This window comes from Polypterus senegalus, chromosome 3 (assembly GCF_016835505.1).
Source record: "Polypterus senegalus isolate Bchr_013 chromosome 3, ASM1683550v1, whole genome shotgun sequence".
Lineage (NCBI taxonomy): Eukaryota > Metazoa > Chordata > Cladistia > Polypteriformes > Polypteridae > Polypterus > Polypterus senegalus.
In genome coordinates, this window is record NC_053156.1 from 108,841,054 (window position 1) to 108,868,293 (window position 27,240).

The 27,240-nt window shown below is 35.6% G+C and overlaps 1 protein-coding gene across 1 annotated transcript; it reads right to left on the reverse strand.

Moving 5' to 3' along the window:
* Positions 1–11,360: 11,360 nt before the first annotated feature.
* Positions 11,361–23,601, reverse strand: tbx18 (T-box transcription factor 18). The gene is made up of 8 exons (XM_039747775.1): positions 23,123–23,601; positions 22,238–22,415; positions 21,559–21,660; positions 20,553–20,724; positions 18,095–18,262; positions 17,738–17,802; positions 16,348–16,442; positions 11,361–14,208 (listed from the first exon to the last, which is right to left on the reverse strand). Exons 1-8 carry the CDS (start codon positions 23,346–23,348, stop codon positions 13,496–13,498), a joined length of 1,719 nt encoding a protein of 572 aa, XP_039603709.1. The 5' UTR covers positions 23,349–23,601; the 3' UTR covers positions 11,361–13,495.
* Between the last annotated feature and the right edge of the window lie 3,639 nt (positions 23,602–27,240).

Genomic DNA, 27,240 nt, shown 5'->3' on the forward strand with positions numbered 1-27,240 from the left:
ATATTTTAGAGTGATTAAGACTCTTTGTACCACTATCTTTTTTGTCTTCTAACTTTTTTGAACCATATTTTTTACTACTTCTCACTTATTCAAATTTTCAATACTTCCTCATCTTATATATAAGCGTCTATGCGTGGAAGTGTGTGTGTCTGTCCGGTCCGGAAGTGAGAGGTGCAGTTGGGCTAAGGGCTCCACCTCCGAAGATACACAAGCGAGGCCAGCACGTCCGTAAAGCGAAACCTCCGAAGAAAGAGTCACTCTCTTAGCCGCTAATAGAGACGCGAGGTGAACACATTGGCAAAACGGTATCCCTTTTACTTTTCCTCCCGCCGTTAATACACAAGCGAGGCGGACATGCCAGCAAAAGGAAACCTCCAAAGAAAGACAGTTGCTTAACTGCTAATGCACAAACGATGCGAGTATGTCAGCAACATGAATCCTCCTAGAAGAGAGATGCCCAGAGTAGTTCCTTTCAATTACCTGACATCTCTACATTTCAATTTTTTTCTGACGATTTCAATAGTTTCTAGAACCCAACTTACACAGCTAGTCTTTTATATGCTTGTTTGGTGTGTCCTTTTTCTTTTTGGAGGGTATTTTACTGTCTTAAGAACACATTGTGAGGTACAGACATTTTCCACTTAATATAGATATAACTGTTTGAAAGTTTATCAACATCTTCAAAAGTGGAGAGAAAATACATACAGTATTATTTTGCAAACAACCTTTGTTGCAAGCTCTTCTTACTGGTGTATGCTCCTATTCACTGGAACAAAAGCATTAGAGAAACAGGGCCTAAATCTGGCTGTGTAATACATAATACTTTGCTTATTATCACCTTTTATTAAGTAGCTAGTGTAGCTTGTAGTGCAAAAACAGTATCAGTCTTCATCAGTTACATCGTGAGCTAAAGAGTACAGGTGTAATGGCTCAGTTTAATAAACTAGAGAGGGACAGGAACCGTAATATAAACTATCTATGTTGAGAGAGAAATATCTACCAGGGAACTACCCATGTGGTCTTGATTCTGAGTTTTTTGCTGAACAACATCAGGAACTTTCATGCCTTCATCTGTGGTTACACAAAGACAGAAAATGAATCTTCAGCTCACTTTTTCTCAACAGGTAATGAACAGAAGCATTTTAGTAAGTTGAACCCTGTTTACACAGTTCATGTCTTTGGAATCTGAGCCTATGCCTTTTTAGTCACCCAGTTTCAAGCTGTAATAGACAGGCTCACTCTGTTCCACCAAACACGTACAAAGTTATGTGCATTTTGAACTATGTGACCCAGACATTTAGCAGGTGGTAATGGTTTCTATGTACAAGAGGACAGATGGAGACATTCATGTCTTTAATAGGAGAGGAGTGTTTTATACAAACCTAAGCATAAAGTGGCTTATAAATTGAAAGCAGCAGGAAGTAGTTCTCTCTGCACCTTACTGCTTCCAGCTAAAAAATATTTAAGCTTACTAGATCCAACCAGTATCTTATATTTTGGTAAATTTTTTAAATAGATCCACTACATGTAAAAAAAGAAGTCTATAGAACAGTTAATCCATTTTCATACAACTTTCAGGATTACACATATGACAGCACAATGCTAATGAAAACATAATAGACTTTGCTTTCATTGGAGACTAAATTAATTTTTTTTTTAAAAACTGATAATGATTTACACCACTAATGATTAATCTTTAAAAATTGTATTTCTTGGAAAAAGCAAAACCTGATCTGTGATCCTTACATTCTTTTCCTAGGACTTAGGACTGATCATGGACCTTATGCATGGTGCTTCTCTTGATTGCCTGCCTGAGTAGCAATAATGCAAGTCTTCATAGATTTACTATTGAAAAAAAGGAGGGGCAGTCCAGGTACTAACTTATAGATAATAATAATGAGCAAAAACCAAACTGAAAATAATGTGAGAAAACTGGCCCCGCATTAGGCAAGGAAAAACCAGAGATTTGGCCGTTTACCCACTTAAAAATATAGTTATTTTCGAGTTATTTTAACAATGATTACAGCAATTAACCTAAATACCTTCCCTTGAGATTGTGAGTATATCTAAGCTTTATATTCTGTTGCATCATTAATTCTGAATGCATTTATTATACGGCTTAGCCGTTCATAGAATGATATGTTATAGTATATTTGATACACAGATGTCGAGTTCACAGTGTGGAAAAAGACCAATAATTCACTTTGGATTAGTTTTTCCAGATCTGAATAACTTTTGATGACTGTTTGTTTCAAATAATCCTGAAAATATGGGAGAATTAATTCCATCATACATCTGTTGATGATGTTACCTTGCATATGAAGTGCTGATTTATATTGCAGACTTGGAAATAATATGAATGGTTTGCTTCAACTATGACAAATAAATAAATAAGTAAATAAGTTAAACACTGAATAAGAATTTTGGACAAACCAAGGGTGTAGCCAGCCTATCAGATAGATTGATTTTTTTTTTTTTTTTAAATTAGGCTTCTCTTTTGTTCATTTTCAATATATGTTATATAGTTCCCCGGCCTAAGGGTTTCTCGTGAAAAGATTAAAATAAATAGAGATATAAGATAGACCTGGATTTTGAAACAAGGTCATTTATTTTGTATTCTATTCAGTACATAGCTTTATCTCACTTTTTAACTCTTAAAGCTGTCAAATTCATTTTAATTTCAAAGCGAAATGCAGCCAATATTTATTTTTTTTTGTTTCTAAATGAACTAATTAAATAAACCCTCTGAAATAACTGTAAAAATAGAACCCAGTATTTGATAATACTAAAACATAATACTGTCATACTTTTGGACATGTAAAGTAGAAGCAGCAAGAACAAAATACTTAAAGGTATCATAAGTCATTAACAGTAAATGACATTTTTCAGCTTTGGTTGCTCCAGTGTTGTTACAATATTTCATCATGACTGATTAGCAATAAAGAAACCCCCTTATAAACAGGAGGTTCAGTGCGTTTGCAGATTCTCTGCCACCTTTTGCACTAGTGTCAACAGTAGAGCATGGCCTCCACCACTAATTTTAGTAGATGTCTACTTTCTTTGATGTTTACTGCTCAAATTTATATGATATAACTGAGACCTGCCCATTTGGTTTTTCAATAGACTGGACAAAAATCTTGGCTCTTTTGATTGCAGCTTGATGACAAACTTTTTTGCGTTCATGTTTTCCTATAATTTCATACATTTTATGCCACTTAAAAAAATGGGAAACTGATTAATACCCCCATTTGCACACTGTCGCTTTCACTTGCTGCACACCAACCATGAATAATATTTGTTTGCCAGCCTCATGCGGTGAGAGTATGCAGGTAGTTCCTGGAGGATGAAGGAACTGATATCATTGACTGGCCCCCTCGCTCGCCTGACCTAAATCCAAAAGAACACTTCTGGGACATTATTTTTCAGTTCATCCAACGCCGCCAGGTTGCCCCTCAAACTGTCCAAGGAGCTCAGTAATGCCCTGGTCCAGATCTTGGAGGACATCCCCCAGGACACCATCCGTCATCTCATTAGGAGCATGCCCCGAATTGTCAGGCATGCCTAGAAGCACGTGGGGCAATACAAACTGCTGAGTATGATTTTGAGTTGCTGCAATGAAATTTTAGCAAAATGGACTAGTCTGCTGCATCATTTTTTCACTTTGATTTTTAGGGAGTCTTTGAATTCAGCTCTCTGTAAGTTAATTTACATTTCCATCACACAATGTGGCATCCTTTCGTTCCTAACACATTACCCGTCCATATCAGTATGGATATCCAGTATGTTTTTTTCCCATTGACATCTGATGTATTTTCAAAGTTTTTCTTTAATTTTCAATATTGGCAGGTGTTAGATAATGGCTTCCTCGACTCAAAGGAGTTTGCTAATTAAATGACAATTTAGGTAACATTAAAAATCTAGTTGAAAGTCCTACCTTATCTATTCAGAACATTAGAACAATCTACAGTAGATAAAAACAGACCATTTGGCTTATTCCATGTGTCTATGGTTCTCTGTGTAAGCAAATAGTTCCTAATATTTGTGGTAAATTTACCCATAACAAGTTTCCAACTGTGTTCCCATGTTCTTGATAAGCTCATTTTAAAGAAACAATCTCGATCCACCATACTAATTCCCTTGATAATTTTAAACACCTCCGTCTTGTCTTCTATTAATCTTCTTTTGCTTAAACTGAAAAGTTCGGCTCTTTTAATCTTTCCTCATAATTCATCCCCTGTAGCCCTGGAATTAGCCTAGTCACTCTTCTCTGGACTTTTTCTAGTGCTGCAACGTCCTTTTTGTAACCTGGAGGCCAAAACTGCAAACAGTACTGAAGATGCGGCCTCACTAGTATGTTATAAAGTTTGAACATAACCTTCTTGGACTTGTACTCTACACTTCATGCTATATAACCTAACATTCTATAAGCCTTCAAAAATAGTTTCTAAATATTATCTGGCCATTGATAGTGTCGAGTGCACTACAACTACTAAATACTTCTCATAAGGTATATTTTTCATTTCATATCTCCCATTGTGTATTCAAACTTCTAGAAGTAAAGCAATCTATTTTAATGTTACTCATTTTTACTTCCTATATACAATACTTTACATTTATTTAAATGAAATTTCATCTGCCACAAATTTGCCAATCCAGTGTGCTGTCCAACTTCCTCTGTAATTATTCAGCGGATTCTACATTATATGCCAATCCACCTCACTTAGTATCATTACCATCTACACTTACGGAAGTGTATTAGGGTATAGAGAAAAGAAAAAAATAGGGAAACAGTGAGAAAAAAGGTTGAAATGTCCACTTTATTCTCGTAGTGTATTTTGTCATTAAAGTAGAACGTTGTAAACTTAATCTTAAAACCAATGTTAAATTTGTTAGAGTTTCTCAGATCCCATCGTAACTAAAGTATCAGGTGTGATTTATATTCTATGTGTTCCTCAGCTTCTTAAAAGGCCTTTCTCTTACACTGACAAGACACAAAATACATTACATTCATGATATTACAGCTCTCTGAACAATTTAAATACTAAGATTTATACTTGATATCATTTTCATGATGAAATTATTTAAACCATGTATTAAACATGGGGGCATGTTAGCATAGTGGCTGCGATGAGCTGGTGCCCCTTCCAGAGATTGTTCCTGACTCCTGGAAGATGCTTGCTGGGATGTGCATGACCCTCGATGAAATAATTTAATGCAGCAGTACTATCTCTTTCAAACGTACCAACTCCAATTACTCCTTCCTTTTCGTTCTCCATGTAACCAATTGCCACACAATAAGCTCTTTAATAAATGTCAGACCATCTGTAAGCTTAGAACACCCATTCTTCAAAACTTTTAAGGAACATTGAAATATCTTCATAGTACATGTTTAATTATTCCATCCATTTATCCATCCAGTCCCAGCAACTATACAGCACGAGGCAGGACCAATCCCTGGAAGGGGCACCAGCTCATCGCTATGGCTGTGCCACCGCGCAAAAATTAAGTTAAAAATTTATCTGTATAGTGTAATATACATACTTGAATGCATTTCATCTTAAAAATGATATGAAGAGCTCCAAGAAGACAGCTCTTGGAAATCTAAATCGACCTAGAAGCCAGTCGTCATCATCTGTAAATATGTTCTCTCTTCTATTGTATTGAATTGAATTTCTTTATTGTTATTGTGTGGTGTAATGAGATTCAATATGCAAATCCTCCATAAACTTGTTTTCCTATAAAATAATAAAATAACAATAATAATGATAATAATAATGTGATAAAAAACAATGAAAATATATTATATGAAAGCATATGTACAACATTAATGTACATACAATACAGATAGTGCAAGTGGCTCATAAAGTGGCTCAGTCAGGTTGTGCAATATTACAACTGTAGTGCAAGTTTGCAGTAAGGTAATTGTAATTCTAAGTACAAACAGTTCTACAAAGAGCACTTGATGGACTGACTGAGTGCGTTTATAGCTATTGAGATGAAACTGTTTCTGAACCTCAAGGTTTGTGCATGAAAAGCTCTGAAGCGTTTGCCGAATGGAGGAAGTTCAAATAGACTGTACTCATGGCTGAGGCATCGTGTGCTATAATTGTTCTCCAGGGTAGATAGTGTATCCCAATAATCATTTGCACTCAACACAGCACACTGTAGAGCTTTCCAATCCACTGCTGTACAGCTGTGTTTCCACACTCAGATACAGTGGGTTGAAATACTCTGAGTGGTGCACTGAGAATAACAACGCTAGGGTAAGGCTGGTGTGAGAATATTTATGCATTGTTTATACCTGAAGCCCCATGTCTTGTGCTCTGCTGTTTGCAAGGTTGTCCCAGTTAATATTCAGGTAGTTAAAGTCCCCAATGACTATAATATCCCCCTGTAAACTTGCCTTTTTAATATTATCATAAAGATACAATGAAATTATTGCCTGCATTAAAATAAGGCCTCATTCTCTAATGCTTTCCAGATGAAATCACATGTCCTCATTAAGATGGAGCTCATCGTCCAACTGAAGAGGACTTGTGTTTAAATTGTGTTTGACCTTAACAGCAATTTTACCTCCTTTTCTGTTCTCTCTATCCTTCCTAAAAAATATGTATCCCTCTATGTCATACTCATCCTAATCTTTGTTATTTAGCCAGGTTTCTATTATTGCTATAATAACATAATTATGCTCCTCTACATACACCAACTCACTTGTTTTATTTTTGTCTAGCATTGACTCGTATTTTTAATGTGTTACTCATTTAACCTTTGTATTTAAACATTGGGTTAGAGTATATTAGTATTAGTATGCATTTTTATTTTTACACTATTGTGTGATACTTCATGTACTGGCCTGTCCTAAACTCCCTGCCCCCTTATACCCTAGTTTAAACAATCCTTGACTTGACACATTTCGATCTGTTCCAAAAGGAGTCTCAATGCCCCATAAAACTATCCTCTTCTATCAACTCTTCCAGGGAGCTCTGCCACCTGTGCAACACACCATGTAAGACTCCCCGTCTCTGGAGTAAACCTGCACTTCAATCCCCCTAATGATTGAATCCTCGAATATCTGTCCTTTTGGCAACTGGTTTTGAAGTGGCCTGTTGGGGTTGTTTGACACTTCCAATTCTGGGGTTGATGCTCGTGGATATTGACCATATTTTCTATATATACAGTACAATCTATATAGAATAGAGTACACTTCAAACAAAAGAACGGACAAGAGAGACCCTAGTTTGAGATGGCCTCCAAGAGACATACTGTATCATAGGCCTAAATGAGTTATAGTTATTTATTGACAAGACAGGAAAACCTGAATGCAACATTCACCTGAGTATTTAGCAAACTGAAAGCTGTTATTGAAAGATCCTTACCTAATGTTGTCAAAAGACAACTAAACAGCAGTGCAGGGTCATTATTTTATTTTGAGATTGCTGCATTCTTCACAAACATTCTTCACAATTTTCATTCCAAAGCTCCCAAATAGTACTAGGTTCATGATTGCTTTGCTCTGCCTGTTCTTTTTTTGGTTATTACATAAAATGGAAAAGGGGGCATTTACCAGCAAGTGGGCAGTGTACCCTCACCCTCTCGCTTACTAAATTAGTGTTGGTCTTGACATTGCTCTCCTTGGCTAGACTTTATTTTTAAAGCCATACTATAGTTAGAAGCAGTGAATATCTATAGGCTATTAGTAATTCTCTTAAGATTTTACCAGAAAAGTAACATGCAAATGATAACACATGGGAAAAAACATAAAATGTTTTTAATTCTACCAGCATTTATGGTTGTCTTCTATATCATCAGCCCCTTCTTTGCTGGGCATATACTTGTGGAGAATTAGGAAATTAAGTGCATAGGATTGGCAAGCTTTATTGGCACATCCATCCATCCATTATCCAACCTGCTATATCCAAAAGTACAGGGTCATAGGGGTCTGCTGGAGCCAATCCCAGCCAACACAGGGCGCAAGGCAAGAAACAAACCCCGGGCAGGGCGCCAGCCCACCACAGGGCACACACACACACATTCACACACCAAGCACACACAAGGGATAATTTAGAATCGCCAATGCACCTAACCTGCATGTCTTAGGACGGTGGGAGGAAACCGGATTACCCAGAGGAAACCAATGCAGACACGGGGAGAACATGTTATTGGCACATTCTCACCAAATTTTTTCTGGTGTTCTGATGTGGAAGAAGATTGCATCATAACTTGTGTTAGGTACTGTAAAATAAATCAAAACACAGCATAAAGGTTTGGGGTTTGTCTGGCCCTGTATGCTGTACAGTTTTGCCATAATAAACAGGTCAGAGATATTCTTCAATACATCAGACAGTCAAGATGGCGGAGTGGGGAACATTTATGGAGTGGGACCGGAATTGAAACAGAGGCATGCTGGAAAGGAACCGAGGTGGTGGATAGGAGGCATGACGTCATCAGAGGTAGACGGGAGGAAGGGAATGAACACGAAAGTGGCAACACGTGGTTAGGGAATCTGGTGCTTTTCATGGCTGTGATGCTTCTTTCTTTCTGTAGAAAATAAAGAGAGAGAGGTTAGTACCCTGCTTTTCCCCTTTGGCTGGAGTTTTCGTGCTACTGCTCGGGTCCTTACGCGGCTCCCCATGCACGTGTGCATGACAGTACCCTAATTCCCTAGTAGTGGTGGTGGCTTGTTGATTTAACCCATGCACAAACATTTTCTGTCTCTCCTCTCTCCTTGTCTGTTTTTACACCTTTTGGATGCCTTACTAAAACTAAAGACATATTTCACCTTTCCATTTCAAGTTCAATAACTCCAAGTTGGGGCAGTGCTTTAGCATCATTCCAGGGAGTATCTTCTACAGACAGGGCTCTCTCTAAATTACTGGGATTATTTTGAACAGATCTCTTCTGCAGCCCTTATATTTCCAAACTAAAATCCTTTACCCTTGAGTCACATTTCAGTAAGCAAAAAGCCCCTATTTTCTACTCTCATGGATCTCTTATGTCTAACTACCAATCTATCTAAAACTTGAGATTCCACTCAGGCCATAAAAAAATTTTCACTGCCTCCTAACCCTGGGGCTGTTATTCTATAAAGGTGCACAATGGGACCTTCACTCCTAACTGAGCCAAGCTTAGGCCAAATATATCCCTTCACCAAGGACTCCCAACTTGTGCGTTGCTTATGCAGGAATCCCGTTATTTAGACTTGTTTCTGGAATCCTCCTTTCTCAACCTGACATTTATTTCCGAAAGGTTGTTTCTTCCCTACATACAAGAAATCCAAAGGTCCTGTCTCTCTCTCTTTCTCTCTCTCTCCTCTCTTTGCCCATTGTCTTGTGTCACTTGAGCAACCATTTGCAACATACAGTATAGTTTTAAACATGTTTTGAATAGTTTTGTTAGCTTTATCTTAGGTGTTTAGATTTATGGCAATTTTATTTTGGCTATAGTTTATTTAGAGTATAATGTACTTATGTGTTCATTTATTATGTGTTTTCTTTGTTTTCAATTATGAACAATAAAATTAAAACTGTTCCCAATTTTTAATAGAAGAGATAAAAACACAACCTTTGGATTATAGCTCCAACCAACCAATATTTCAGATAGTAATCAGAGTACAAACTGCGGATGGCTGCAGAATACCATTCTCTTCTGAAGCCTGCCACAGCCTTTATAATATGCAACTTAAGCTCCAGCTGATTCATCAGGTTGTTTGTGTAGGAGCCTCTTTGTTTCGTGCCAGAAATCACGCTTGTGCACCTGGTAGCATGCAAGTGTTAATTTCTCAGATTCACTGATAATGACCACCACATCATCCACACATCATTTGGAGCGCTTCCAGGACTGAAGGATTGGCGGGGATCTGTCACCAGCCAGGCAACCCCTGCAAGCCACTCATACTTGTGTTCCAAAATAAAAATCTCTCTCCCTGCTATTGCCATTAGAATTTTCATGTGCTCAACATTTGTCATGGACTTCACCTTCAAAATGACAAGAGCAGTTTCTACGTCTCAGGCCAAGCTAGTTAAATTTAACACACGAGGAGCAGCTTTTACAATTGCAGTTACTGTAGTTGCCATTTCAGTCACCATAGGAGGCATATGCAGTAGAATGAATTTAGCAGATTACAGCCATTAACTTTCCCCTACTGTTTTGTAAAGAAAGCAAGAAAATAACAGCAGGGCGCCACTTTTTCAATTTTATTTGAATATAGATTTCACAGCACTTCATTCTGTTGTTCTGTACAAAGCTGTGTGTTTGGCTTTCTCACATTGACAATGTAATCTGAACAGTTTCAATGAACTGACAGCACAATAACAAAGTGACTATGGGCCCCAAAATGGCCTTTTGTTTGTTTTTACTTTAATTCCAACATTTTCCTCGAGTTACTATAGAACAGTGTAACCTTCAAAAGAATGCCTCTGAGATAGGCCTGGGTGCCTTACAACACTGAATTGGATTTTAACAGGGTGTCAGAATGTTATGGATGTTGGTAATACTTATATTACTTCTATTTATTTAATTTATCCAAGAAAACTTACAAAATTTGAGTTACAGTTGCTTTTATTTTTTCCAATTGGAACACAGTTAGTAACAGGATTTGATTCCACATCCTCAAGGTTTGAACTCCAAAGGCCTTAACCATTACACCACACTACAGAAATCAGTGATCAGTGGCAGGCCTATATTTTTGGGGTCTTGAAGCTTAAGGGGGCTCCTTTGCAACCGGCAACAAGGGTGAGGTAACCATTATTATCTATGTTTAATGTCATTGTTCCTTGACAGATCAACACAAGTTATATATATTTTTTGATAGTTTAATAACCTTTTTATTTTTGTTTTATTTATTATTTTGTATTGCATTACATTTCATTATTAATACTATTATTTTTAAAAAACCCCATGCAGTAGACTGACAAAACTTTTTAAGCAATGTGGACTAAAGTCAGTTCTGGGGTCCCTTCTGGACTAGACACCCTGAAGCTTACATTCCATTGGTCTCCTCGTAGATCCACCTCAGATGTTATTCATGATAATGATGACAACTTTTCCATAATATAAGGGAGTTGTTTGTGACTTGCAAAATTTAAACTCAGTCTAATGATATCTTGGTGTAAAACCCACTTAAATATATTAGGTGAAACTTGCACTATATTTTAGAAATTTGCAGCCTTATTCCCACAAAATACATCAGATAAACTGATCAAGTGACTAAAAAAAAAAAAAACTTTAAGGAAGCCTCTATTTCTGACATAAAACAGTATTTAAACTTGTAAAGTATTATGCTAGACTGATGTCCTAACTATTCACATAAAAGAATGAAACCTCATGTTCAGGCAAGCACCAACTGAGTCAGAAAAACTAAATTTGGACTTTGACAAAGAAACTCTTTTAATTCCACTGGAAAACTGAAAAAAAAATTCTGACATAAAAAGTAATACAAAGTCAAATACTACCAAATAAAAAGTGAATATTGTTTTTAAAGTTTATGGCTGTCTTGTTTGAATGAGAATGTGAAGTAGAAATTACTTCTAAACAGAGGATGACAATGATAACGAGTCTATGTCATCCTAAAGGTTAAAGTGTCTGGTGTAACAGAACATTACTGGTTAACCAACACATAAAAATAAATATAAGACACGTGTCAAAAAGTTCATCACTAGTTAATAACCATGGCAAGTTACAGAAACGTTTTTAATTTTTCTGAACAACCCATAATCTTAAATGTGTCATAAAAACAAAATTAAAATGAATAAGGAATGAACAAATGTGCTTTATCTTGAGCAATTTAATTAAGCCCATAAAAATTTTCCATTCACTGCAAAAGAACAACTCATTTTTCACAGAGCAATTTGTGACAGACAATACTATAAATTGTACATTACGTGCGTGTGTGTGTGCGTGTGTGCGCGTGTGTGTGCGCGTGTGTGTGTGCATGCAGGTGTGTGTGTGTTTGCTCATGTGTAAGTGTAGATTCCTGTTACCTGAAGTAAACTTGCATTCCCAACCTTAACCTCAGGCCTGCTTTTTCTTTCAACATAGTAAATGACAATAAATGAATCAGAAAATAGGTAATTTGTAAATGATTTGAAAATTGTGCTTTTTACAAACGTAAAATCCTCTTCAGTTTATTGCCTATTTTTTCTAAAAAAAAAATATATAACAGCACATTAAGTATGTGAATTACTTATTTACAATTTTATTGCAAGTTATACTTTGCACTAATTATATATATATATCTCCATCCACATTAATAAAGAGTTATACTCTTTAAAAATGGTGATTTTCTTCAACTGACTGCACAGAGTGAGAACATTTTAAATACATGTAAGAAAATAGAACATTCGGGATATTGGATACAAAAGCAAGGCACATTATTGTAACTGCAGCAATACAGAAGAAGGCTTAAAAATGGAATTATAAAATAAGCAAAAAAAAAACTGTTGAAAGGTTACAATAAAGAAATATCACTTTCTATTCACAAACAATATCTTACATGAATATGAGATGCCACTTTGCAGTCAGAATATAACTTTACTATAAGCAACCGGAAAACTATTCATAGCTGTTGTTGTTATCTAATGGTGAAAGGCGGTTTAAATTTAAGAAAAACCATATTCTTATTTTGGTCAGTCACTGCCACATAAATTAAGTTGTAGACCTTGTCATGAACCTAAGAAGTTAACCTAAACAATGCGATTCAGTTCGGGATGATCCATGACAATGCACATTCTCACCCATTCGGCCAGCCATTTTCTAAACCCACAGGATTTTGAGGAGCCAATACCCACACAAAGCAATATCAGGAGAACCAATTTTGTATGGGATATAATTTTTTAAGATATTAACTAACATGCTTGTTAAATTAAGATACGTATTCCTCATAAGTCTCAGCATCCGACAATCTTGTGTTTAAAAAAAAAAAAGAAAAAAAAAGAGACAGCCAGTGACTAGAATTTTATAAACTAAGTGACAACATGTGACTTACAATCTCTGTCAGAAATACCATTATTACTGTTGTAAAAGGAATGATGTCTGGAAACTTTAAATGTACATTACTTAAGTTCATCTGTAGCTTTTACTATCAACTGCAAGTTTATATGCACCATTAAATGTGCAGATGACTAAGAAAGATGTTTTTTCTTTCTGTCATTTTACCAAAAACAGAACCATAGTGAATATGATTGCCAAATGAATGAATGTTTAGGTCTACACAAGAAAAAAAGTAATGGTGGTATCCTTCTGGTTTTCACTGTTCCTGATTTTCTGAATAAATAAGGTCCACTTTCAGTGATATTAAGAAAAGATTTATGAAGCATGGGCTAAATTTTCCATTTTTTGTATCGTGCCTGTTGATTTCATCATACCGTTACATCATTTTCTGTAGCCTAATGCATAACAGCACTCTAGAAGAAAAAAGTTTTAATGTGTTTATTTTTTCATTATCTCTGTTATACTTTCCAACTACAAAATCTTCCTCCACTGTTTCATATGACAGTTTTTAAACCATATGTGCTGGAACTTGAGAAGAAGTCGCTAAGTTCCCTAAAGTCCTTGTATCAAAAATATTCTGCTGTCCACTGGTTAACATGTGCACCCCGTCCACTGGAGACAACACTTGCCTATCAGTCATTGTACCACTGGGAGAAGATCCAAGAAAGTTTGCTTGGGATGATGTAATCTTCTCTGGACTAGTTGCAAGTCTAGGTGATGTCGAAAAGTTATATCCATATAAACCATACGGACTGTGAATTCTGAAACTGTTGTAAGCTCCTTGAGGTCCTTGATTAGCTGAGAAGGCATTGCTAGCAGGGCCTGGCATGATATATTGAAGCTGAGAGGATGGAATACTTGAGATCTGTATTGGCAGAGCAGATTGATGACAACTGAAGGCATCTCCATCGCTTGATGTCAGTGACATGTTTGTGCCATTCACTCCAACATATGGCGAAGTCCTTGGAGGTGCAAAGGTTTCACCACTGGGGTTGGTGAGTCTACTGTAGGTCTCTGCAAGAGTGTTGCTGTAGCGGTTGAGTGCTAATCCAGAGCGGGTGCAAGGTGCATAGTCAGCAGGGCTTACAGCACACAGCTGCCCACTGCCGTGCCCCAAATGGAATGCAGGAGAGGAGCATGGAGCACCAGAGAGGAGGTGTGCATGAGTAGAGGCGACCCCATTAGCAGTGCTTTGAAGAACTGAAGGTGATCCAGGACTGCCTGCAGAAAATATAGAATAACGTGTCTCTTACAAATAATTAAGTGCAAAGTAGTGACTAATACTAATCTATAATAATGGGCAACTGTAAGATGAAATATGGCAGCTGTTTGCTTCTTAATGAACAAAAATCTCTGTAAGTAAAGTAAACTATAAAAGACAAAGATGCATTATCAGATGATTCACTTCTGTGAATTTTATAATCTCTTATCAGTTTACTTAATATTATATCCATCCATTTACTAAACCAGCTTCACCCATACCTAAGATCGCATGGTGCAAGAAAATATTCTTGCAACATTGGGCACAAGGCCAGAATCATCCGTGGACAGAGTGCCAGCCCAATGTAGTTGTAGGGCCAATTTAAAGTCATCAGTTAACTAGGCTCATGTGTCTTTAGGAGAAAATTGGAATAACTGGATTAAATATAGAACTGTGGAGATTTTGTACGACAGTGGTATCACTGTGTCACCCATTTATCAGCTATGGGAGGAAAGCATAATTCTTGAAGAATAACGCTTCAAAGCTTCAAAGAAAAGGAATAAACTCTACTGACAGTGCCTGGACCAGATATGAATAGTCCTTTGGAACTCACCACCATTGCATCTCTACATAACATTTATATACTCAAAATGAGTGAATGAATGACTACTAAATTATTTATGAAAAAAAGAGTACAAAGCTTATTACTTTATATTAAAAAGTTATGACTTCTTATAGTAAACTGCAAAATTAGCCAGGAAAAATATCATCATAAACAAACTGAAGATAACTTAACTGCAACTCTTTAAGCTAAAAAGTACAGAAACCGAACCTTGCCTTTTTCACTAATTCATTCAATAGTTGCAGACCAGTTTAAAAGATTTATGGATACTGTGAATGGGAATAATGCTTAATTATTGGCAGATGTTGTCAAGGCAAAGAATGGTGTGCAAAAATGCCAACACTTACTTGTTAGAATCTCCTAGGCTACTGCAAGAGAAGTGAATAAAGATGGTGGAAGGATGTCAGAAGCGCAAATGAGTAACACTGTTCTGAGACGCACAGGAACAGGACATGTGACTCATGTTTTAATATTTAAAGGACTCTATTTATGCAAAGGACAGGTAAATAGTCTAGCTCGACATACCTAAAAATGATGTATTCATCTAAAACACTCATTAAACACCTATTAAAAATATGATTTACTAAATAAATGAAGAGAAAGGTTTTATTTTGCTAGCTTTTTTCAAGCAATGTACAACTGGAATATGGGACAAGTGGGAAGTCCAAATTTTCAACTGGAATTGAATTTCCCACTCGGAAGGTTGGGAGAGTCGCACCAATCCTGACCTCAAAATCCAAGATGGCTGCATCAACAGTAAGTGAAAGCTTCAGTATTATACTCTTTGTCATCACGTCTGACCACTTGTATCTCATTAAATCAGTCGCATACACACAGTACTATCTGTGGACATGTTGCTACAGTGTTTGGATGTACAAAATACCGTGTAATGCGTTGTTATCAACTGGTTTTGCAAGCACAACAAAGGTTTTTTGTAGAAGCACACATATTTATTTTTCAAATGTCAAGATGGGTGTGATGTCATTCCCTGCTCTGACATCCAACTTCCAGGAACTAAATGGAGCGCAGGATTAGATAATAATTAACTTAATATAAATTTGGACCAAAAACTATAATTTTTATGTCTTAATTTTACATGAAAGTAGCACAAATTAGAAAAGAGAAAATATGTACAGCCTAGGTACTTTTTGCCTTGCAACTATGAATTAATTGAATATGTAACTCTTGCAAATTCAAAAAGAAAGTTTTTAACCGTACCTTTATGTATAAGGAATGTGTAAAAAGTAAAAAAAATAAATAAATAAACATAATATGCTATTTAAAGTCTTATTTCATGCATAATTATTGATTATTCAGGGGACACATGTAAAGTGAGTCAGATTTATGATTAAGGACTGTGAAGATAGAAAAATGTAAAAAGTTTTCGAAGTTCATATTCGCTAGCTTATTTCAGTGATATTTCTTATAATAGGATAATAGCAGAGAAACTGAATATGTGACTGACCTGACACCAGGCACTGATGAGAAAGCAGCACACATAATACTTGCAGTATAATACAAGCATCTGTAAAATTACCTTGCTTAGTAATTCCAGGTATATCTTCAAAAGTCAATGTCCTTAGTGAAGGCCTCCAAAATGCATATGATTCTACCAAAGCTTCAAGACCCATTCTTCAAAAAAAAAAAATATATAAAGGTAAATAATTCATGCTTTACATTTTTAAAGTTCCTGAAGACGAAATATAAGAACAGGGAAAATCAGAAAAGTGTTTCACTAGTACAGGCTTGCAAACTTTTTTGCTTAAAATACTTTCTGCCAGCAAACAATTTGAACTTATTTTTAATTCTTAACACCTTTAAGTTAGTGATTGTGATCAAATTAAAGTTTATTTAAAAAAAAACCAAAGTTTTCAAACTAATACTTTTTTGTTCAATGATTTTTTTTCCCCTTATGGAATCATTAATCTACAAAAGCACCGTTTAATGACATTGCAGCCCAGATACTAATAGGAACCCAGTCATGAAAAACATTAAATTGGGGCACGTCGGAGGCTGCCAATGTTCTGTTCTAATGTAATTGCTTTCACACTGTTTTTATACAGGGATCATAGCCATTTTACAGGAAGCCATAATAAAATATTTATTAGGGGACTTGAGCTTAAAAAAGAGCTTCATTTTCTGTACTAACGGGGGGCTCTTTTTCTTCTAGTTACCGTGAAGATAAAAGTCGCCTCCTGGAGGGTGTAGCCAAGGCGATAATTTACACAAGATGCAATGAATGTTTCTTTCTGTTTTATGCCAATCCCGCTTGTGCTATCAAATGGTAGAGTTTGTTTAGCAATCTATTTAACTTTTCCTGTATTTTTTCGAATAGGTGGAATAAGGGTGGCTCTATACCTTCCGTAAAGCCCTTTTTATTGGTTCAAAAGCAGCAGCTTCACCGAGGAATGAAACCTTACTCTTCTGCACATAAATTCTCGTTTCCACTTGACATTCCCCAGTGAGGACATTTTAAAGGCGCAAACTTAATCATTTATACCTAAAGCTGTACAGTCCAAAATGGGAAGGCCGTCTTGAAACGTGAATTAAGATATAGGGCATCAAAAGTCGCAGGTGTTTTGGATAAACGAACGTTTTATACATTCTGTAAGAATAGTGCGGATGTGTATATTCATTTACATTCACTCTAGTGAGTCCTTTTTTTTTTTTTTTTGCAGGAGCACGTGTAAACTTTTAAACAGACCCTGTTTGCGAAACGCCGCATAATTTATGTCTCTGACCAAAGACTGCGCTTCACATATGGATCTCGTTAATTCATGGGTAATGGGAGGACATGCATTATTGTGATTTTGGCTACATGTGAATGCTCGCGTGCATAATGATAAATGTTGAAAAACGTTCATTGCAAATCTTTATTATGAACACAAATATTTCAGTATACAACGTGCATTAATGTTATAACTCACCGATTGCGGCCGGAGTCCCGAAATCCTTTGGCAAAAGGGTTTCTATCGATCTTCAGCCTTGTAATCTTTAAGATAATAATAAGAATAATGTTGATGACGATGAAGAGCTTGATTAAACAACAAGTGTGCTTATTTTAGGACATTAATATATCCATCCATCCATTATCCAACCCGCTATATCCTAATTACAGGGTCACGGGGGTCTGCTGGAGCCAATCCCAGCCAACACAGGGGTGCAAGGCAGAAAACAAACCCCGGGCAGAGTGCCAGCCCACTGCAGCTGACAATATATTCTAAGGTAAAATTATAAAAAAAAAAAATTATTAGCAATTATTCAGATGCAGTAGAATAAATTACCTGCTGGTTCTGATAAGCCGTAACGGTGGTGAAAACTGTTTCTGGAAATGAGAAGGCTCTGACCCCATCACCTGACGGGACCGTTTTAACTGGGGAAAGCTCGTCGCCACACTCTTTTCTGATAATGTGTACTCTCGGTTGGTACTTGTGCATTGAATGAAGGATTATCTACGAAAAAATAAACACAAATTAAAACATGATTTCTTCGTAGTCAAAAACAGTATTCCTAATATTACGCTCAAATGTCCCTTTAAATAAAACGGAATAACTTCTTGAGTTCCTTTTCATGTATCATTTTGATAATGATGATGATAATTGTGGGGATACTAATACCATCAGGTACTCCCGTGTTCTCTCACATCATCGAAGACGTACAGGTTAGGTCCATTGGTAACTGTGTATTGGCCCCGTGTAAGTGTGCATGCTTGTGTGTTTGACTGCGAGGCCCTGTGACGAACTAGCACCCTGTCCAGAGCATGAAGGTTATGGCCTTAATGTGGGGTTAGGCACCCGTGGCCTTTGATTAAGAGGGTCTTAGAATGTTATGTGGTGATTTAGTACAACACAGAATAAAAATCGTCATCATAATCACCACTAACCACTATCATTATAAGACACCTCAACATAAATGAAAGGTAAGCCTTAGTAACATTATTACTATTACCCATTTGACGTTTAGTCCACGATGTGGAGGAACTGGTGCCTATCCCTGAAAAAAATGTGCAAAGGGCGGGTCTCAATGATGAGGGTGACAGTTTAAATCAATATTAATAATAACCCTCATACAAGTGCCATTAACTAATTGTTAATTTTATTACATTTCCATCGTTGACATTCACGGCAACGAAAATACATTGAAACAGCATTCTGTAAAAATTTAAAAATGCAAATGAATAGAGTTTTCTAAAATATTCATGAGTACTTATAGAAAGAATGCACAACAATTAAAACAAGATTATGATCGTGAGAAGAACATTTTCCAGACTCTTGTTTTTCGCATCAACATTCTCTTGTTATTTCACATTATACATAAGCATATGAGCGGAAAACAAGGGGATGCATCGAGATGTCGCAACTGTAATCTTGAGTTCATGAAACAAAAAAAAACTATGATTATTAAAAGCATCAGTGTACCAAATTGCGCACAAAGTATAAAACGTTTGACATAAAGAGAACTGTGAGAAAATGTCATGTGCTGAGAATAAATCAATGTTTGTCTGCAGTCCCTGAATCTTAACAAAGCAATAACCTAACAACGTTAATGCAACCTAATTTCCTGAAAAATAATTTAAACCCTATAAACATTTCTAAATACAAAGGCAAACATTTTTAATCATGCAATTTTTTTTCTGTATTATCTTATTTTAGAAAAATATTACATGTACGGTTTTTAAACAAGGCATGGGTGTGCTGCTGTAGCATCGGATAAAAAAAAACTAAGCCATGAAGTTCAGGGTACAAGATAAAGACAATGAAGATCAAACCGTTATTATGTGTATCTTAACTGTCATTTTTAATCCTCCTGCTGTATCCGTGCGTGTAGACGTGGTGTATAAGGTTACCTTTAACTCATTGCAAAATTAACAGACCATACAGTATGAATGACATTAAACAACTAATCCGTTATTTCTTTGTTACTCCACGCAAATTGAAATCTCATAAATACATTTTCTGTATAAGAAATCCAGTCACTTATATATTGAAATGCACACCATAAGGTTTACTTTATCGAACTAATGCATTCCGATAAATCACGTTTTTAAAGTAATGTAATGAAACACCGTGACATAAGGTTTAAAGTGGTAATTTAAATCAGACTAATTTTATTGTGATGTTACTTTCAAAAACATGTTAGTTACTTTTATATAGCGCATTTCTAGACACTGAAGGTGCTTTATCTTATTGGTTCGTTTCGTCCAGATGATTTCAAATAACTCTGCTCTGCTTACCATTGGGCAGCTGTGGATTATATTGTTTAGGTGGACGATCAAGAGGGGACTGTGGCTTTTAAACATAAAACGGATCATGTGTGATATCTTCTATAATATTCAAAAATGATAAAGAAAACGTTTGACATGAATTTTGTATCTTGATACAGTATATAAATTACATTGCGCATTATTTTTTTTAATAAAAAACATAACATAATACTGTATTCTAGTATTATTATCATCATTATTAATGGTCGCAATATTAGTATTATTACATAATTTTCATTATCAACATCATCATCACCACAGGTCTATACGGATTGTTTTATGGTTTATTTTTAGATGATTTTACCCAAGCTGATGAAGTCAACTGTGAGTTGCAGTCTTCGGTTAAATGCAGTACTGTGTTAAACAAAAATGTACAGCCCATAATCATAAACTGAGTTAACGAAACGAAGAACAAAAAAAAAATGTGTTAGAAATCATGCATCTCTATCAACGAAACTATCAGTAAACTGCACACTTACATGTCCCTGGTCATCCAATTCATTATTTGTCAACTTCAGCTTGTCAAAGCTGACGACTTGTCGCATCCAAGTCTCTCCAGAGGCAGGTGAATCTGGATGAATGTAAACTCGAGGAGGTACAGGAGAGTCTGCATTACCTGCAACCATCCATTTGGAGCTGTGGTACACGTACCTGTAAAGAATTTGTTACATGCTGAGCAAGAAACAATGCAAAGCCAGTCCTTCATGAGCAAATCCAATCTTCCTTTTCATTCAAACATGATAACGCATTTAATATTATTTAGAAATTCAAAAACAAAACCTAACCAGATTACATCTTACTTATCACTGTTCTTTTGCGTTGCATTTCTTTATGTTTATAATGTTCTTTCAATTATTATTTTCACAGCATTTTTACAAAAATCTATCAGATACGATATTTTAGATAAAAATGGAAACGCAGTTCTTTCTCAATATTAACGCTTTTTATACAAATAAATGTTCTTTATTAGTCGTATAATTTACTAGTAACAGTAAATTTATGGAATATTTTTTATCATTTCCAACTGTATTTTCTCTAAATAAAAGCAATACATTGACCATAAAATTTCGTATTTGTTTAATTTTTCCTTTATCAATAAATATCCAATTTCGTATGTAACTGTGTTGTAGTATTTGGATATGCGGTAAATCTGTAAATCATTTACGGAAACAAGAACAACTTCACTGCGTAAATCCATTTAACAAATAATGAAATAATATAATATGGCCTTAACACGAAACAGTTGCAAATTTCTCGCTTATAGGTTTATTAAACGCTCCAGGCACATTAAAAATGACTATTAAACCCCGCAGCACTGATAGAAAATGGCAATTCATCCGAGTGAGTTACTTGTGTAAAAATTCAAAAGTGAGTTTACTAAAGTCAGGATCAATCAAACAAACAGCAAATATATGTCGAATAAATAGCAAATATAAAAAAATATGCTAATGGATTCTAGAAAGCCAAAATGTCTTGTATGTTTACCTGTATCTTTTATTGTCCACTGGAATTATGTCCATAGCGATGTAATATTGCTGATGAGGATCCAGTCCTGACATCTTTACCCTCATAGCTGGAAACATTCGTCTGAAGTTGAAAGAAAATCGATCATGTTGTCTATTAAGCCACTGTAGGCCTATATGTACCTTTTTATGTGTTAATAACATAACTAACATTCAGGCATTTCCATTGACGTTTATTGCAAAGCACAACTCCGAAATGAATAAAAAAAGACGAAGATGAAGTTAAAAAAAAAAGTATTCAATTTGTATTTCCAAGCCTTATAATATTTTCATTCATCTTTTAAAAACACGTAAAGTACGGTCCACATAGCATTTACAACAATATACAGTGCCACCCGTTTGAATATCCAAATAATTCATACTTACATACATGCATGTATTACTATAATTTTCATGGTGCATTTATTAAAATTTATTGGAGACCACCAGATACAATGATCTCTTATGCCCGCCGAGTTTTACCTTTTTCATTTGACTCTTCTTTTTAAATAATTGTCAGAAAAAAAATACAATTAAGGAGATGTGTAATGAAATATTAATGGTTGTTTCAGTGTTAACAATGCAATTCCGAGACACAAACTGAGCTGTCAACTTTCACAACAGCAAACAAATCACTCTTACACAAGCATTGTTAGACTGACCTTCCAGCTTTGGTAATGATCATTTCAGTTCCGATTTCGTGAAAACGTTTCCATAAATCTGCTCCCTGAAGATCCACTCTGATATCTTCTGAAGCGCCGAGGGGTCCTTGAGATGTCACCGCCGAGGACGTGGGGACAGAAGGAGAGGGGCTCGTCAGCAGCAGTTCGTCGCTCTCGGCTATGAGATTACATACATGACATCGGTCAAACTCTTATAAATCAACGCTAATCCGTTTTAACAACCACCTAATAATAGTTAACCAAAGCAAAACATATATGATTTGTAGTGACTATTAACGCCATTTTTTCCGTAAGGTCAATCTTTTCATTAATTAAAGAGGCGTTATAAAAAGTGAATGATTGCCGTGGAAATATACTTTTTGTTTTACATTGTCGTGTTTACAAGAACGTATTCCCATATACCTAAAATCTACTATGACATGCATTAACATTTTTGTTCTAATACAAAAGGGAGACGGGTTTCATTCCTTAAACCTGGAGTGCAGATTTAATTAACCTCGAGAATTGCAGAGCACGATAGTGGGGCACTGGGGTAAAGAAATGTACGGGAATCGTTCTATTAAAATCACCGAAAGGCAGAACTACTTAAGATGACTGCAACTGGGATGTAAACGCACGTGCATCATTGTTAAGAAATGTTTGAAAGTGCCAGTGACTTATGATTCGAGCGTTAAACGTGGTCCACTTGCTGCGAGATTTTTAAAATACGAGTCATAAACAGAGTTTGACTTGCTGCTCTGGCCGATCCGTAGAGGCATATCAACCTTTGAGACTCGATAGTAATCGGCACGCTAGAACTTTGGCAACAGCAGCAACAAGTGAAGAACTTGGGGTGACGAGCAAGAGTTGAGTAGAGACACCTACTAGACCCGTCGCTCCTGCAGTCAGTCTCGGGGGTTTTGTCGCAGATGCAGCTGCCTTCGTTTCTCTCTAAGCTGTCATTTCGTTTAGGAATTTTCGATGCCTCCTCTGCATAATCCGCCCTTTCCCTGTCCAGTTTTCTTTTCTTTTCTGCTCCAATAAGGGCTTCCACCGAGAAAGCATGAGCTTTTAAACTCATTGTACAGGGCGACCTCCTCTTCTCTGCCATCACACAATCCCAAATGCGAAATCCCTAAATGAAAAAAGTACAACCGGTCAAATGTGCCCAACAGTTTTCAAAGTGCATCCGGAGCGATCTCCACTTTTGCACGTTCCGATCTGTCAGATTCCCCTTTTCGTAGAACTCTTGAGAAGCGCTATGAGTAAACGTTGAGCAGAATATGAAAAAATGGGAGGGGGCAACAACTGAAATTTGTTGCCTTGTTCTGTCAGCACTTGTAGACTGCAAAGCAATGGATGAGATCTGATCAAGTGTCAATAGCCAGGAATCAATGGGCCGGACCCTTAATGCCAATCAGCGTGAGCCATAGCCAATAAAAGTTGTTTACCCCGCCCACTGGAATCAAACCGCGCCTCCTTCTTGCCGAATATGGAATGATGGGATGATGAATGAAGCCATTCGCAAAAGTAGAGCGCCTGCAGTTCTTTAACATTGCGATCATTTTCACACCGACTTTTCAAATGTCTGAAATGCTTACTTATTAACACTTAGACTCGGCTGAAGTAATTTAATAAGCAGTAGAGCAAAATGCAACGTCTGCGCTCTTATCATGTTGCATATCATATGCACGAGGCAGTCATTTAAAATTGCACCAGAGTATCTGGTGCTTAAATTTAAAAAGGCTTAACAAATATTAAACAGAACTATTCACTTTCGTTTTACTATTTACATTTTATTTTTCAGCGGCGCCTTTCAGTCGATAAAAAACGTTTGTTTCAAGTGTTAATGAAAAATATTTCCTCTCCTCTACTACTCTGTGCAAACGAATTTCTGTTGCGTAGCTAAATCATCCTTTACTTTTGAAGGCATAAGTGAAAAAACATTTCTCCATTTTTTTAATTCCTAACGTGTAATGCTTTCGTACGCTGGATTATTACCCAGACCAAGTTAAACGTTCAGTAATAATCACATTTAGGATCCCAGCTAACAAATACTTTGTATGTTTTTATATTGTTCAACAGTAAAGTGTAAAAAGAAGTGCAAAAAGTTAGCAAAATATTTTTTTCGAGAACTTATCGACTTTAAATTTTATATTCATCATTCAATTAAAGCATATATGATTCCATCAATACGAAATTTCCCTTAGTATTATTTTTCCTGAGGAATAATTAATGCTCTTTTGATTACAGAAATTGAAATTTTACGGCAAAAATTATATTTTGAAAATGTTAATGATTAATCCTTAATGCTTTTCCTTCGGTTCTACTTTTTTTTTGAAAGCTGCAAACAAAATTAAACGATAATAAAACACATACATATGTTTTGCAATGACAGAAGGTTATTTTATGAACCAGTTCTGAAGAAATTTTGTGATGCTATATGTTCCCTTCTTTTAATATTATATAAATTTTATATAAAAAGAGAGTCAGGAATGGGAATCATAATATTTGAATTGTTTATGCATGTAAAATAATGAAATATTAATAGATTAATAGTTTGTTTTTAAATGTTCAAAAATTTTTTTAAAAAGGACAATCTTTCCGCACCGTATTTTGAAAAATAAAATTTATCCGACAGTATTTAATCTACTTCAGTCTTATATGTTTGCTCTGTAGGAATTGTCACTATCAGGAATTAATGCAAATATTATCATGTTGATAGAGACGAAATTGAATGAATGAAAATCAAGAAATGCGCCCTGGAGGCACCTGACTGACGGCAATCGCTGCAACCAACAACAGTTAATCAAAAACACTTTTCGAAATAATTCAATGCAACTGAAATAATTTGCTTTACTTTTTATGTTTCCTCTTTAAGATGTTTTCTTATTCCATCAATTATTTCTCTACATCAGTAGATGGCGTTAATTAGGTTGTTAGTAGCGTTCAATAGTGTTTTAGTTTGACTGTATTGTATCTGTGTGCATTTAACAATTGATTCCTATTTTTGTTTGCTGTACTCGGAATTTCTGCTCCAAAGATTAATTTCTAAATTATTCCACTTCGATAAAAAGGGTCACAGACTACAGAAAATAAATATATCATTTTTCGCTCAGTGTGTTCTTCCGATGTGCTGAAAAACCTTTCTAGACTGGAAGAATACTGCAGATTATCTGCGCATGAAATGCAGAACGAAAGATGCATAAAAACAGCTGCTCTGGAAATGTAACCAACATTTTAAAAAGTGACCTGCTATACATCACACAGCCATAAGTATGAGTCAGATAAAAAAAAACTACTTACCGCGTTCAAACATCTTTAATTAACTGCACATATGAAAGTACATAAGTACAGACTATTACAGATTTTCATTTTAATAATGTAAAGAGAGTTAAGCATATATATGCTGTCTAAATGAGCGCTGCAACTTTACACATGTAGTACAAGTAAAATAAGTATAAACATTGGTTACTTTATATCACGATATACAGACGCCCATTTCACGTCTTGCCTTTTCATAGCATAAACCTGTGCTTTCTAAAACATTTTCCACTTCCCCCCCGTACTATTTAACATTAAACAGACCGTTATGGAATTTCTTTATATTGTGATTATGCCTTCACATTATATACTATATTATATACTATTCAAACTCAGCAATCTAGTGTGGATGCAGGGACAGATAGTCTAATTTCAAAACGTTCAGGCATAAACTGTGAAATGTTTTACAGGTATATGTTTTAAAGCTTGCTTATTTTTGTTGTATTCGTCAACATTCCAGTTTGTTCCAAAAGCGAAACTGAGCTTCCTGGTATGCATAGGAAATTCCGAGTCTAAATATTTATCTCTTTTCGGGCAGATGCGCAAGTAAAAAATAAAATAAATGTTGTGAAACTGGGCAGCACAAGAATGAAAAATCTGATAGCTTCTATTAAAAGAAGTAAAGATTGGTGTTCAGTAGTTCGTCAGATTTTAAAACATCGAACTGATCTAATCTATCACTCTGTATAAAAACAGTCTTTGAATTCATTCAAATTTATTTTGACTTTATTTCAAATGAAATATAGCATTTACTGTACTTGAGGACATCTTTTTGAGAGAGCATTTGTTATTAACACATTAGTATTGACGACAGCTCAGGATTTTTTCTTCCTTTACTTACACTTGCCCTATTTTAATTATTGTTGTTTCCGACGTGTTTATCACTGATGGCTTATCTAATTCAGGAATAATATGAATCCAAGTAGTAATAATAAATAATGTTAAATATTTGCATATTTAATATAAAGTCTATTTTCTTATTATATTTTGAAACAGTTTTGTCAAAATTGTCTCCGTGTTTAACACAGTTAATAGGGCTTACAACATTTTAATGAATGATTGAGTTACATGTTATTGTATGCATAGTTTTGATGCACGTTTATAATTTTTTGTAATATTCGTGGTTTAACACAACGAAGATCTTTTTAGTTTTACTGCATATTTTGTTGTGTTTAAATTGGAATTGTCCTAATATCATCTTAATTATAAAGAAAAAAATGTAACTGTCCTGTATGTGTAAGAGGAGAATGTACTCGGCACACCTGTCGTAGAGACTAAGTGGTGGGACTTCAGACGAGGCAATCCGTCTGCTCCAAGGGACACGAAAAGCTGTTAAAATGAAGCGAGCCGCATGTTGCCTTACTCTGTATCGCAGCTTTCTTGCTCTCTACCATTTTGCATTCCGTTTAGATTAACCGGCAACTGGTGCTGTTTGTCCTCTGGCTACATACAAATTATATAGGTTTCAATGCACGCATTTGTATATATACTATATTTGCAAAGGGTTGTGTGTATGTACGTCTGCTAAGTTTAAAAAACGGATTCGTATACATGAAACACCTTATCTTTTAAATTACAGCCATCGCAAAGTTTATATTTGATCATTTTTTACTTGATACTTGATCAAGTATCTCCATCAATCTGCAATGATTTGAGGAAAGCAGTGATAATTTAGCGTA

Excerpts from the sequence above, each read along its gene's own strand:
- tbx18 (XM_039747775.1), bottom strand. The coding sequence starts at position 23,348 with ATGGCAGAGAAGAGGAGGTCGCCCTGTACAATGAGTTTAAAAGCTCAT. Across the intron at positions 17,803-18,094 it reads CGGCTTATCAGAACCAGCAG|ATTACAAGGCTGAAGATCGA; the intron begins GTAATTTATTCT and ends ATTATCTTAAAG. Across the intron at positions 16,443-17,737 it reads CGGGACTCCGGCCGCAATCG|AATGGGTCTTGAAGCTTTGG; the intron begins GTGAGTTATAAC and ends TTTTTTTTGAAG.